General features: G+C 54.0%; 1 protein-coding gene across 1 annotated transcript in view; it reads left to right on the top strand.

The window, feature by feature from the left end:
* Positions 1-14,815, top strand: part of EHMT1 (euchromatic histone lysine methyltransferase 1) — a 67,193-nt gene that overhangs the window by 15,609 nt on the left and 36,769 nt on the right. Inside the window, exons 3-7 of the mRNA XM_026049178.1 lie at positions 2,095-2,651; positions 10,677-10,854; positions 12,317-12,453; positions 13,269-13,457; positions 14,117-14,197. Coding sequence (XP_025904963.1) covers positions 2,095-2,651; positions 10,677-10,854; positions 12,317-12,453; positions 13,269-13,457; positions 14,117-14,197 — 1,142 coding nt within the window. The remainder of the gene's footprint in view (positions 1-2,094; positions 2,652-10,676; positions 10,855-12,316; positions 12,454-13,268; positions 13,458-14,116; positions 14,198-14,815) is intronic.

Consider the following 14,815-nt stretch of genomic DNA (forward strand, 5'->3'; position numbering starts at 1 on the left):
CAGCCTCCCTGGGCAGCCTGTTCAGGGCCCCGGCACCCTCACTGACAAGGAGTTCTTCCCCCAATTCAGACTGTGTTTCAGTCTGTGGCCGTTGCCTCTTGCCCTGTTGCTGCCACCGCTGAGAGGAGTGTGGTCCTGTCCTCCTGACACCCTCCCGTCAGCCATTTGTACCACATTTTGTACCACCTTTGGGTGCTTCTGGTAACTGAGATTACAATTCTGTACAAGCAGTTAATATCTTTAATTTGTAGTTAAGGAATGGTTGTAGATGAACAGCGCTGGAGGGAGAGGAGAGTATGGGGGAGCTCAGCTTTGTTCTGTGCAGAGAGGAAATAAGTGAAGCAAAATAGTCGAGATGTAGAAAAACGTTGATTTTAGGCTTTTTTATTCACTTCTGCTCACAGCATAAGAGCAGAAAAGCTTCAGTTAAAGCCAACAACATGTTTGGGAGAAGCGAAGCCTGGAGCATGTGCATCGTTTTGTTGTGTCTGTTGAACCAGGGAACTCCACGTGTTTGCTGCCATATTTTTAGCAGGTTTGCAGTGAAACCTCGTTTTTGGAGAACGGGAGGTAGAACGGTGCAGGTTTGGCGGGTTTCTGTAGGGCTTGACCGCACCTCCATGGACAGCGGGCTTGCGTTCTGCACCCTTGTAACTGAGCGGGGGAGAACGCGCACGTGGGAGTTTCATTTTAGCCTCGTTGCTTTTTCATAGCGTCCTTAGGCTTTTTTGTTCTCTTCCAATGCTACCTTTGCCAAAATACTTTTTAAAGCCATACCATGATCTTATAAAGACACCAAGTGTAGGATGAGAAAAATAAAGGTTGGAGGAACAAGTGTGTCACTGTTGSTTGTGTTCTCACCAGGGCCAAGATCTCTCAAGTAGTTAAATAACTCTTTCCTTGGGACAAGAGGAAACGGCCACGAACTGAAGCCCCAAAAGTTCCGCAGGAACTTCAGGAAAGATGTCTTGGCAGCAACGGTTGCCCAGGGAGGTGTGGAGTCTCCTTCTCCRGGGATCTTCCCAACACGCCTGGCCGCAGCCTGTGCTCTGGGTGACCCTGCGTGTGCAGGGGGTTGGCCTGATGTTCCGGGGGTCTCATGCTGTTCAATGCGAGGACCCCAAGAGCAGGTTGATTTAATCATTCTCCTGAAGGTGCCAGTGAGTTGTTATCGCTTCTGCTTGCCTGGGGAGCTGCCAGTTTGTCTCGTTGGACACTTTTCTGCGAGGACAAATGAAGTTCACATTTGGATCCTTTCATTCTGGGTCTGAAATCTCTGAGGAGGCAAATTTATTGGTGTGGGGGGAAACGGGAGTATTTGGGGAAGGGAGAAAAAAACTTTATATGAASACATGCTGTTGTTTTTTCTGCAGGAAAGCTTTTGTTTCAGCCTGCATTGGAATCACAGAATTGTTTTTGTCCAGATCTGCTTTTGAATGAGGTGCTTTGGTGCCCTGTTCACTCTGGCTGTTGCCCCTGAAAGGCCACAGGCTGCCCCGGTCCTGACCTGCCTTCTCCTGGCCAAAGAGGAGAGTTAAACTGGCCTTTACTGGGCAGCGTGGCGGGAGAGCTGGGTGTGCCTGGACCTGCTCCTTGGGGTGCTCCTTGTGACAGCAAAGCCTCATGTAGATGTGTCACCACAGGGCCCTGTCTGTCCCATGGAGTATTTCCAGCAGGCTTTCCTTGTGCAAAGCTGGTGTGGAACCAGCTTTGCCATGGGCTCGAATGCAAGACAGGCAAATTTTCATTTGTCATGGAGGGATTTTGACATACTTTTGATTTGTCCAGTCAMAGTGGTTACAAACAAACAAAAACTCCCCAAAGCCCTAGTTGGGAATAAGCGGCCGCATCCGCAGCGGAGGCAGAGCRAGGGGAGGGGTCCCAGCTGCCTGCCCCAGGTTTCCCCCTTGAGGAGCAGCCCAAGCCACTCAGGGAGGTGACGGGCAGTCAGCTGGGTGCACGGAGCAGGCGCTTGGCTGGAGGATGTGCTTGCCCTTCGCTAGCCGTCGGGAGTAGCGCTGCCTTCTYTTCGAGTTTTGCTAACGCTTGTGCCTCTTTCTTTCTCCCCTCTTTCTCCTTATCCTCTTTCTCCAGGATTTAATGCCATGGCTGCAGATGAAAGTGCTACAGAAAAGCAAGTGGGGGAACCGAAAATGGCCGTAGATGGTGAAACYAATGGTTCCTGTGAGCACAGCGAGGCTGGTAGCCACCCAAACCCAGCTAAAAACACTCAGGACAATACGAAAGTGAGCCAGCAGGACTCGAGTACTAAATTAAATAGGATAGCAGAGAACGGCATTTCTGAACGAGATGGTGAGACTGGGAAGCAAAACCATATGAAAGCTAATGACTTCACACAGACTTCTGTAACGGGGAGCAATGGATTTATTCTAACGAAGCAGATGGCACAGGAGCAGCCCCTAAGGACTACCAGCACCTTTGCTTCCCTCACCGGCCATGCTGCAAAAACCCTTCCAGGAGGAGCAGGCAAAGGGAGAACTGTGGGCACCTTTTCTCAGATGCAAGCCACGATGCCAACCAAGTTCGGGGAGGGCAGTAAGGACATGGACGCTAAAAAAGCCCCCGCTGCTGGTGCCGAGGTCAAGGTCCACAGAGCACGGAAGACCATGCCGAGGCCCGCCCCGAGCCTGGTAACGTATCGCCCGCTCTGCCTTTCCTGCGCCTGCCGCGGTTTCCTTGCTGCGTGGCAGCACGTGCCTTTTGCTAGTGTCCATGGAGTGGACCAATACATATGCACATACATGTATATATATATATGTATATATATTTTTCCCCTTCTYCTTCCTACGAAGAGGCAGAGGTGTCAGAATGCAGCGCCATGCCCCATCAGCTCCCTCMCTCACGGTGTTTCTGAACGTGCAGTTGTTGAGCAGATCTGTGCGCTGCCCTGACGGCCCTGCTCTCTCATCYGGGCTGCTCAGCAGCCGCCTGCTGAAATCCAGAGCGGCTTGTGAAACAAATTAGATCTCTTATAAGCTTGACCCAAAGGAAATTAAGTGTAGCCTGTTAACTTGAGGCTTCTCCTAAGTTTGGGAGCTGTCAAGAGGCTGCTGTGTTAGGTAACTTGATTACATAGCTGTGTCCTTTAAGTAGCAAACCAGCTGATGTTTGGACCCTCTCTTTATGTTGCTTTTAGTAATGCAGCTTGTTTAGAAAACTTCCCCCTGGAATCCTTGAGAGTGACTTTATCCTCCCTTAATAAAAACATCGAGTTCTACCTTTTGGGGGAGGCAAAATGGGCTTTGAAGTCTTCTGCTGTTCAGAGTTACAGGAGGTCCAACAGAAATGGGCCTCCTGTAGCCGAAACACTGGCAGAGTTTGGCTCTTTTGTGAAATGTTGGGGTGCAGGTCATGGACGAGGCAGAGCTGCAGTGCGAGAGCATGAACTCGAGCCCTGTGACACCTCAGGTGTAGAGAGGATGGGCTAGGTCAGTCCATCCTGCCTTGTTTCGTGCTCGAGACAGACAGGCCTTTGAGTGTCTCGGACCTGGGCCGAGGAGGGGGCTGTGAGCCATGCTTGGCACCGTGACCCACACGGAGCCGGGCYGGCGTTGAGCCGGTCACTGCTGGCTACCAGCACTTCATCCCCGGGCGACTGCAGAGCTCTGCTGTGTTTCAGCAGAGGAATAGTGGGGCACGAGGCGCTCAGAGCTGTGAGTCGCTGTGGTTTGGAGCAGGGGAGGGGAACCAAAAGAAGGGCCCTTGGGCGCGCGGCAGGCCGCAGCTGTGGAGAGGCGCCCTCGGCTCCGCACCACCTGGGGCTCCGGAAGCAGGTGGGAGCCCCAGGAGGCCATGGGCACGCGGTGCCACCAGCGCTGCCGTCACTGCAGGGCCCTCGCTCCCGCCCCGGCATTGGGATCACCTCRAGAGCGGCCAGGTCCCACAGCCCCCTGAAGCCCCCGGAGGTTTTTGCCTGCCCAGACCAGGGTTTGCAAGCGCAGCTGCCTCACAGCCCTCCTGCAGCAGCCGCTTGTGCCCTCCCGTTGGGCAGGGCTAGTCCCAGACCTTGCGATTTGACCGGGAGAGATCCCTTGGCTGAGGAACTGAAGGAGGAGATTCCCTTTTGGGAGATGACCTCCACTTTGGGGGAAAACCCCTGCCCAGTGTGCCTTGTTTTCCCATTCGTTATTTATGAAACATAAACTTTTTGTTAGTTTGTTTTTAATCCGGCCCTCCTGGCTTTGAGGTCCTTCTGCGGGAAGCTGCGCGCGGCTCTGGAACGCGAGCCTTGCGGCGCTGCGCGGGCTGCTGCGGTTGTGCCCTCGCTCGTCGCCGCTCACACGACAGCGGGCAGCGGCCGCACAGCCCGGAGCCCGCGCCTGCTGGGCCGTTCCGCACGCTGCACAGCGTGTCCCCAGCAGCACGCTGCCTTTCCGGGTCCCTCTAGCTGGCTGTCGTCTTTACGTTTTGATCCCATTTCCACAAGACAATGAAACATCCGTTTTGTTCAGCCCTYCTCATAATTGCTACCTAATTTCCCCATTGTCCTCAGAATTTACATGCCCTTTTCTTTGGTGCAGCAGAGCCCTGCAAGTTATTTTTGGTCTCCTTTGTGCTTGGCGGTTGAGCTGCTTACGGGAGGCTCCTCAGCAGAGCATTGCAAAGGCTTTCCATGTGCCAGCCTCTGCGTTGACACCCCGTCCCCCTGGCAGCCTGCGTGGCAGCAGGTGCTGTGTTCTAGGAAGCAGATTGTGGAAACCACCCAGGAGTTGAGGTTACAGAGGCAGCAGTTTGCCGGGTTAACCTGCCGAGCGCTGGTGTCGTCCTGGTAGACTCTTCTGCAGAGCTCTGCTGCGGGTGAGGGAGGGAGCCCGGTGCCTCGCAGCTGCAGAGCCCTAAGGATGATTTCCGCTGTGGTTCCTACCAAAACCCACTGGGATGAAAGAAAAAAGGTTTTCTCCAACCTTCCAGCTGTCAGGGGACCTTGGTAGCCTTTTCATGTATGTGCAGATTGTTCTTTGAAAGGAAGAAGATAATTTTCTCATATATTTAACCAGCTTTTTCTCTGTTTAGGATTTGCTTCCTGAATTGGGATCGAAGCTGATTCTGAAACAGGTGACAATTTTAATTGCTGTTGTCCTGTGTTAAGGTGGTTGTTAAGCAGAGACCTCAGAAGAGTTTTTGGCAGTATTATTTTTGCTCCCCTTCCAGTTAGCCAATGCAGTAAGAGATAACCCTGCTCCCTACTTTGTTTCCTTCTTCATGCATTTGCAATTTCATCAAGAGCAGTGAAGTGCAAGCCAAGGCAAGTGTGTCCAGGGTTTTGAGGATGCCTCTCCGGCTGCGAGACGCCAGCCCTTGCCTCCTGAGTGTGACTCCCTTGTGATGTATCTGGAGGGATCCAGGGTAGTGAAACCATCCCGGGGTTATCCCTTGAAATAGGAGGGGCAAGTGGCTGCTGTGGGAAGCCTAGCTCATCTCCTGCGCATTCCCTGGTGGCCATGAGGCCGTAGGTGGAGCTGGGTGGTGCTTGCCTGCAGTGCAGAGGAGCCAGCCCAGGGGGCTGTCAGAAACCCAGGGCAGGATCAGTGAGGTGAGTCTGTGCCGCGGCGTGAGCGCGCGGCGCGGGTGCCACTGCTGTGCRTGGGACCGCTCCGGCAGTCGGCTTGTTGGGCACCAGGCTCGCTGGCCTGCGCCCTGCTCTGCAGGACACCGGCACCTGGGGCCCATGGGATGGGCCCGGTACCCAGCGAGTGCCTGGGATGTCTCAGCTGTCAAAACAAAAGGCAGATCCTACCTGGGATCGTGATGGGGATGTTGCATCCTCAGGATGAAAACTGTAAGAAGAGAAAAGGCCCTRGAGAAGTGAAGCTGTGCACCTGATTTGACGTGCTGCTCTCGGCTGGTGTTCAGACACCAATCAGAATTGGAGATCTCTCTCCGGTGGGATTCTTGCATAGATGTGTGGACTGGAAATTCAAAGTCCGTCTGAAGGACCTTGGRTGCAGTTAAATGTTCCACGTGGCCAGCCCTAGTCCAAGGAGGAGAAGTTACCACTGAGGCTGGTTTGAGCTGCTGGGTCTCACTTTGGCTGAAGCCTGAGCACTCCCTGCCTTTCACATGGGCCTGATCTAGGAGGGGACAGTGACAAGAGAGACGGTTCCTACTGGTCCCCTGAAGAGCCTTCCCAGCCTTAGCCCCGCGCCGTGTCCTGTGTCAGCTCAGTTTATGCTCCGTTGTGCTTGGCGGGTGTGCGTGGCAGCCCGGAGCAGTACAGCTAGTGCAGGCCCTGACACCCCGCAGCGYGGTGTGGTCACACGGGGACAGTCCCACCTTGCACGTGCAGTGGGCAGTGGCCTCTGCTAAGGAGGAGGTATACCTCAGGGGGCTGTGACTTAGGTGACAGTGTTGTTGTTCCACGGATAGTGGTTGGGATCCCTCTGCAGCCAGTGTGAAATGTGGTAGTGGAAATTATTAATTCTGCAGCGGCCGTGGAAGAAATAGTGTCACCTGCTTGTAGTAGTTGTTTTGTAGTGGATCAGTGTGTCTTAATCTCGTGCGCAGCTGTTAGGGGCAGAAGCCTTTGGGAGCTGCTGCCTTGTYGTATTCAAAGGCAACACGTTGGTACAAATCTCTTGGTCCTCCCCATCCCTCCTGCTAATGGATGAAGAGCAGAGGGTCACTTGGTACAGCTGCCTGCTGACGGTGGCCGTGGGGTTGGACCTCTGGCACTTGGCTTTGTGTCTTCGTTGGGTTGTTTGATTGGTTTGAAGGGAACAAACCTGCCTCGTTCGGGTGGTGGAGATGAAAATCTTAGGGAGAAGTGGGAACGCTCCTGTTCGGAGCCGGCGTGGGCGCAGCGAGTGCGGYGCGGTGCCGCCGTGCTCCGGCAGGGCCCTGCTCCCCAGCGCCGCGCGCGGGAAGCTGCCTGGTGCGCTGGCACTAGYGCATGGATCTCGTTCCCCTCCAGTTTGTCCTTCTCGCTTGCTCCAGGAACAGAAGAACTCTTGACTGCTGGGCTGTGGGAAGAATCTTACTGGTAAGATTTGTTTGCTGTTTGTTTTTGCTTCTGGAAAACAAATGCAGGGTATTCCGGCTGTGCCGTTTTTAGTAGCTTCTCCCTACTGCTGTAGGAGACTTGTRTGCCAATAATAGAAACATGGTTCATCTCATGGAAGCAGAAGCCTCTTGAGTTGATTCTTCCAAACAGGTAAAATGATGTGTTCTTGTCGCAGTCTAAGCACCTTTCTTGACTGCCTCTGCAACCACGATGTTCGTACGTGGTGCCATTGCATCCAGACACGGACATCTCTGGAGTTGTGCCCTGAGCCCTGGGATAGCTCTCTCAGCTTCTCTCTTCAGCCTCTTGCCTCTCTTTKCAGTGCCCAACATGGAACAGTGAATTTACAGCCTTTTACATAAGATGAGCTGATGCCACATGAGAAGCTGCAGAAATGAGGCGTGTTGGCCAGGCATGTTCCTTCCATATTGTGTTTGGTTTTTGCTTGGCCTTCAGCGCTCTGAATCAGTGTGGTGGTCAGGGCAATACATGGGCCACAAGGAGCCCAAGTTATGGCTCGAGTTGCCTKTGCAGAGGAGTCCTAACTTGACATCCCTAGAGCAGTTTCATCTTCCGTCCTTGGCACAGAGTCACCTGCTGCGTGAAGAGGAGGAATCTGGATCCTGTGGAGACGAAGCAGCAGCGTGTTGGGATTTGTCCCAGCCGACTGGGAAGGCCTTGGGGAGAACCTGCAGCATCCAGAACCTGCAGCATCGGGCAGCAACGTGAGGGCTCTGAGCTCGCAGCGAGTGGCCCGTGGCGATGGAGGTGATTGGGAGCCGGAGAAGGCTGTGAAAGGGAGAGGGGAGCCCGTCCGAGGGGATGCTCGGCAAGGATCCGCAAGGAAGGAGCCAGCTGTGCTTGGAGCGGCAACTCGTGTGATCTAACAAAAACCCTTCTTGGGAGGCAGGCARGCGAGGTGGCAGAGCCTCCTTGCTGGCAGCGTTGCGGTTTGGGGCAGGGCAGGGCAGGACAGAAGAGCTCATCCTGGGGCCGCTCAGCGCTGCGTCTGCTGGGGTCGAGGAGCTGACGGGATTCAGAGACGTCGCAGGCCGCAGGAGAATGAAGGGGACCCCCCAGATGCCCCCTGTTCCTGCTGGCAGGCAGACGTCCGCAAGCAGAGCGGCCGTGCTGCGGCGGCACCAAGGGTGAGGAAAGGGCTGAGGAACCGTGGCGCTTTCTGAGCTCTGTTATCTCCTTGGTCCAGTCCTTACATTCAGGAGTTTTGTTAAAGCTGTTCTGTGCCGCCGGGCTCCCTCAGAGACACAGTCCCCCGCCGGGTTCAAGTCTTGCTCTTCGGTTGTGCTGTGTCTGCCTCGAAGCAGTAACGCAGACCTCCCAGGACTGGATCTGATTTAAAAACTGGTTTCGTTGGAGTTGCTGTGAAGAAGCCCCGTGTAACAGTTGTTATGCAGGAGTCCCAGGTAGTAGTTGCCATGCAACCTTACCAAAGWAGTTTATTTCCATTTTGTAATTACAGGGGGTGAGAAAAACCCTAAGCTAATAACATACCCCTTTTTAATTTCAAGTGTCATTCCAAGCAGTCTGCTACAGTCTGGATGTGGGTTCTTGATGTGTGCAAGTGGAAGCAGATTCTAGWGCAGTTGCAGGAACCTGCATCTAGGGGCAGGGAGCAGAGGCCCGGCACGGACTGGTGCGGGTGCGGGCGGCTCTCCTGAGATCTGTCTCTCCGAAGGCCTTTGCTGTGACTTCAAGCAAAATCTGGAAGGCAGGCAACGCTGCAGGGCACTGGGCATTCTCAGAATAATTCCAAGAGTTAGTTAACCTYTGGGTCTTCAAACCAGGGACTTTTTAGAGGTATAAATAGGATTGTAGAGGCTATTATTAAAATCCTGTGCCCAGCGCTCTGACATCCATCCCTTTATAGGGGCAGGAGGTCTTGCAGCGGTGTCGCTCGTGATTTGACATCCACAAAATCATCCTGTAGGTGCTTAATGTGCTCATTTTGCTAAACTTATTGGAGCAAAAGTTAAAAAAAAAAGTAGTTACTTGATCACAGTCTGTAAGTACCCATGTGAGTGGAGCGTTTCTGATGATACCGAGCTTTCTAATTTAGTGGAGAAGGCATCGTGTGTTTAACTGTTTGGCAGAGCAATTAACCATCGGGAYAGCGTATCAAGAGATACGGTGGATTCATCATCTTTGAAATTGTTAATTCAGATTCGATGCCTTTCAAGAAAAGACGTCGTAATTCAGCCCGGCAGTAGGGGCTTGACGCAGAATCGCTGGAGAGCTGATGGCCTCTTGTCGCGGGTCGGTTTTGATCCTCCTTGGAGTTTAGCCATCCGTGCCCGAGTGCCGCTTCAGGCTGGCCCCGCTCGCGCCGCGCTGGCCGCAGCAGTCGGTCACTTCCCTCTCTGTTCACAAGGTCACATCGCGCAGAAGCGCTGCCTCAGAGAGCCCGTTTGACCCTAGATTTTCMGAAGTGACTGTCTTTCTCATGGATTTGTTTTTTATTCCTTCTTTTCTGCCCTTCCTTCCTCCTTGTGCCTGGATTCCTCATTCTGCTCCGGTGTTCCGGCTGTTGCTCCAGGAGTCCCATAGGAAGAGCAGTTTTCCAGCGCGCAGAGCAGCACTGGAACGTCGCTGCCGCAGAGCGTGGGAGCTGCTGCCGGCACTCCTGGTGCCTGGAGCGGCTCTGCCAAACCTGCCTCCTCCTTGTGCCTCGGGTGGGCGGCCGGACGCCCTGGGGGCGTGGGGTGGCCGGGGGCTCGGCTGGGCACGGTGTTAAGGCCAGGAGAATGAAGCTGGTGCTCACAGTGCTCAGTCTGTCCGATGAGCGAGGCAGCGCGGCCCCTGCTCGGTGCTAATCCCCGTTGCCCCACTGAGGGTGCTAGGCGAGGCTGGTGTGGGTACGAGCGCAAATCACAGCTTGCCCCAGCTGAACTGGTGTGCAGGAGCCTTTCCCTGGCAAGAGGGAGTGCAGTGGGGAACAGAGAATTCTCTTGAGGTTCGTCAGCCTTGTTGTGATTTGCAGTATGTTTTGTGCTGTGCTGCTCTGGCCAGGCTCGCAGGGCTCCAGCTAACTGGTGACAAATCCGTTGCTGTGGCAGAGGTGGCTCCGTAAATGAACCTGCAACATTCCCCGCCGAGGAGACACCTCCTTCCACCATGCTCGTGTCACCAGAGCTCCTCGTGCTAAGTGCTGCCGGAGAGAAGGTCCTTCCCGTTGCTGTCCTGCGCCACATTCCTTGCGCACGCTCCGGCAGGACCACCGGYGCTCTGGACACGCTCCCGGGAATAGGTGTCTCGTGGGGCTTTCATCTGGCTTGACCAGGGGCCTGGCTCGGTGTGTCTGCTAGGTTCTGCTCTCTGCAGAGCGTCTGTCCCCTCGGTCTCCGCAGTGCAGTCGTGCGCCCTGCGAGGACCGGCCCGGCCGAGGGCAGGAGCCGCAGGCTGGCAGGGTTTTGCAGTCCTTAGGCAACGTAAYGCTGTGCTGTAGAGGAGGGGCTGTGTGCTTGTCACAGCATCACAGAGCGGTTGAGCTTGGAAGGGACCCCTAGAGATCATTTTCCTTTGAATGTATATTCCTGTCTTCAAATGCAGGTGATTGTGCTTGAGAGAGAATGGAATTAAATTTATTTTCTTGGTTTTTGGATGCCATGGCTCAGTTAACCTTCCTTTTGTTTTCCAGCATGCAAGTAAAGACCCCAAAGAAGGGAGAGACAGCAGAGATCAAAAAGAATTCAAGGAGGAAGGCAACAAAAATGTCTTGGAGTTTGGGAAGCCATTGCCGTTGCCCTCTCTCCCGGGCCTTCACCAGTCACTACCTCAGAACCAGAGCTATGTGGCCACCACAAAGTCGCAGACGGGTAAAAAGGATGGAGCTAAAATCCCTGGCAGTGCCCACGGGCACAACGTGTGTGTGACAGTGAGTGAGTGTGGGGTGACGCAGGCTGGCTTGCTCGTTTTTCTTTCCCTACTGAATCTCCTCTAAGGTTTTCTCTCCTGCAGGCATCCGCAGAGCCTCTTCGGAGTGATGCCCTTTCACGTAGCCGCTGCGCTGCAAGTGGCCGTTTTGTAGCAATCAAGCAGGTGTCCTCTCAGCTTGGGGTGCTGAGGGTGGCACAGGCCCTCCTTGTGGCCCTCTGCTGAAGGAGCCTGCGGATGAAGGGAGCCCGTGAGCCTCCCGTGTCTGCATTCAGTCCTCCCGGCAGCCCGGGGCCCCTGGGCATGCAGGTTGGGGGGCGCGGGGTAGGCGAGGGCAGTGGCATCCTCGGTGCCCGGAGCGCTGCCGCTCCTGCCTTCCCTTCGCAGCGTGGGGAGGAGCTGCGCCTTGCTGGCGGCTGACCAGCCCCAGCTCAGYACTTTGCTTCCCTGCTAAAGCTCCTTGTTACAGGGCCGTTTTTATCCCATCTGTGTATGTGATGCTCTGAAGACATTCCTGTCAGTTTTGAGGAACTCTGTATGCGAGTGGGACAGCAGCTTACCATGAGCTACAGCTGTGCCAATAACATTAACTGGGAAAGCAGAATTCTTAAGAGAAGGGTCATCACAGATGCTTTTTTTTTTGAGGATCTGTGAGGCAATTTCATTTTAGTGAGAAAGGAAGAAATGTTTTCAAGGAACAGAGGCTGTACAGCTGCAAAGCGGTACTGCTGATGCTGCTTCCTGCCGCACGCYGCTCTGTAAGAGTCTGCACCACATTCACGTGCGCTGTGTGTCCTCCAAAGGCAGCGTCGCGCTGCGGGGTGAGATGCCTGGTTTRGTTGGAAGGCAGCAGCGGGATGTGCCAGACTCAGACCTGACCGAAGTACTGACAGGATCAAGCTGCAGCATCCATTGTTGGTGTGCAGGGAGGTTAAACAGCAAATACCTCTTCAAGTTGACTTTGCTCCGTGTTTTATTCAGTTACCCTATGGTCACATTCRTTGCGAGACCCTATTACTGCTCTTGCAGTATCAGTTAGAGCAAGCTGGGTTCTATTCAGCCTCCTGTGGCATCAGCACGAGTCTGATGCCTGTGGCCAAACACAGTCTGATTTAAGGGTTTTGSTACTGTGTGTGGTGATGTAGGGGCCAGAAGGAGCATGGAGAGGATGCTTGGCATYGGGGTGAGTCTGCAGCAGTGGCAGAAAGGTTTGTGTGTTCACACGTGTGTGTCTCCTCTCTTTGTTGGCTTGTAAACGACTGGTTTGAATGGGAAGCCTTTTTCTCTCTGTGTCCTGCATTAGTTCCTGCCCTCCAGTGTGATTTCCCACAGTGCAAGCCTCTCCTTGCWACCCGTTCTTTTCCCTCCTGAATCCACTTCGGGTTTTTTTGCTTCTCTTTTCAGCTGCTGCAGTATCTCGGAAGAAAAAACGGAGAATGGGAACCTATAGCCTGGTTCCCAAGAAAAAGACCAAAGTGTTAAAACAGAGAACAATGATTGAGATGTTCAAGAGCATAACTCATTCCTCTGCGGGTGCCAAGGTGAGGGCTGCGCTGGCCCCGCGGGACACGTTTCTTGGCTCTATCCACGTCCTTGGTAGCCGCGCACCGGGCTTGGGAACGTGCTGGCTTGTTGCTGTCTGCATTTGCTGTTGTGAGTCTGCAGCTGCTCTCTGGTGGCAGCGTCCCGCCCTCAGGAGCCCTGCTGGAGGGCTCTGGAAATTATTCTCTGTGGGTGGCAGGTCAGGTACCAGCTCTTAAGTGTTTTCTGATGAATGTTTCCCTTCTGTCCCTGGAGTCCTGTGGGGCTGGGGAGCTTTCCGAGGGTACCCATGTGGTAACCGTTTGGTTTTGGAGCCCCCAAGGTGCCTGCCTGCTGTTCCCGCTTGAAGCTGTAAGGCGAGACGACCAATTGCTTTAAAAACCTTAGACTGGGATTCCTGCCCGATTCCACTGCAGCCCAGACCTCATATTTTGGCCTTTGAATTCAGGAAGAACAGCCCTGGACCTTTATGGAGTGGATTGAAAATCCCTTCTGCTATTTATCTTCCCCCTCCCTTCCTAGAAACCTTGCTTGCAAGCTCGGTATTGCACAGCAGAGCTGCCCTTTCCTGCTGAGACGGGGCTGCAGTGTCTGACGTGCGCGTGGTGCCTCGTACAGCCGTGCAGGTCTCGCATGACCCTTCTTGGCTCCTGCTGCTCCCGTGGACAACACGTGGTGGCCCGTGGCCGCTCTCCGCGCGGGCTGGTGGGCAGCAGCACRGAGCGTAGCCAGCCCGGGGAGCGGAGGGCTGGGCTCCGTTCRGCTGCTCCGTGCTGGGAGCTGACCTTGTCCTCGCGACTTGGTTGGCTTTCAGGGTGAAAAGGACCTGGGTGATGCCAGTCCTCATGTGAACGGGGAAAGCCTGGATGTAGATTCTGAGGAGGAAGACTCTGATGACCTGGAAGAGGAGGATGATCATGGAGCAGAGCAGCCAGGGGCATTTCCTGCAGATGATACCAGAACCTCTAAAGACAGCGTGTCCGATGCAGACAATGCCAGAAAGGTATTGAGATGCCCTGGGCAGGACTCGGCGCTGGGGGGACACTGCTGTGGAAGCGGGCTAGGAAGGAAAGGGGCATGAGGTGAGGGAACTTCTAGAACGTTTTAGTCCATGGGATGGCAGGAAGCACCGGTGGAAGTGAGGCCTTTTCATGGCCAGTTCCTTTTCATGACCAGTTCACTGCCCCCGGGCTCATCACTGCTGTGTAAAGCTCCAGGGCTGGGCGGCCCGGTGCAGGACTCCAATAAATTCAGTTAAGGGGTTCACAGAATCAGGCAGAGATGCCTTCTGAAACTGGCCTGCTGCAGGCTGGGGAAAAAAAACCAAAAGCTTTGAAAACAAACCTTTCCAACTCATGGAGCAGCGTCATGATGCCAGGTGCGGGTGTGAGGCTGTTTCTGGATTGTCACAGAAATTAAGACTCTGTTGGAAAGCCTGTTTCTGGGATGAAAGCATTTCCCTGGACCTACCTCGTTATATGGGCATTAAAAGCCTTAGAGTTCTGGTTCCAGAAAGGAACTTGTGTTGGTGTGTGCACAGGTTGGGGCTGGGTGCTGTGTTGCAGTGGGATGACAGCAGCCTGAGCAGGGCTCTGAGGACTCCTCGCTCCCGTTTGAGAAACCTGACCTGACTTTCTGTTCTTGGGCAAATGGGAGCTGCAGATGGATGATGGTGAGTCTGAAGAAGAACAAGAGTCTGGAGAATCTGGCGAGGAGGAGGAAGATGGAGATGAGTCGGACTTGGTAAGCCTGACTGCTAGATGCATCTTTCAGCCTTTGTCCTGTTAATAATATTTTCCTTTTTGACAGAAAGAGAGAGAGAAGCCCTGTAGCTTCATGTCTATGACAAAATTTGCTTTCTGAAACCACCCACACATAGAATATTGTTTTCCACGAGGTGCTTTGCCCTGATCTGTAATACAATTAATTGCTTTCTGATGCTAACTAATGGGCTTTTGTTGTTTTCAACAAGGTATTGACTGCTTTTAATCGTTTGAACCCTTAGTGGGAATATTTAAGGGTGCTTAAATGTCCTTTGGAGGCAGACTTGGCAAGTGGTGCGAGCCAGCAGTGTAGTTTTTTAAGAACCTGAAGCCCAGTGTGCCTTTCGAGTCCAGGTGGAGTTGTTCCCAAATCCCTTGGCCCAGCCTTGTGCCTAACTTCACGGTAGCTGATGTGCCACCTCCCAGTGCCAGAGCAGCCAGCAGCCCTCCCCAGCACGGAGACTCACACATGGCACAGGGAAAAAGGCAGGCACCCTCCTGCTCTCCTCAGTGCTAGGGCGAGGCTTTCACCAGCTGCTGGCGATTTTTATTTTCTGTTTTTCAAATGACCAAGCCACAGCAGGTGAGAAGAACCTGT

The sequence above is a fragment of the Nothoprocta perdicaria genome, unplaced genomic scaffold (genome assembly GCF_003342845.1).
Source record: "Nothoprocta perdicaria isolate Ctin4 unplaced genomic scaffold, notPer1 scaffold_6, whole genome shotgun sequence".
Taxonomy (NCBI): Eukaryota; Metazoa; Chordata; class Aves; order Tinamiformes; family Tinamidae; genus Nothoprocta; species Nothoprocta perdicaria.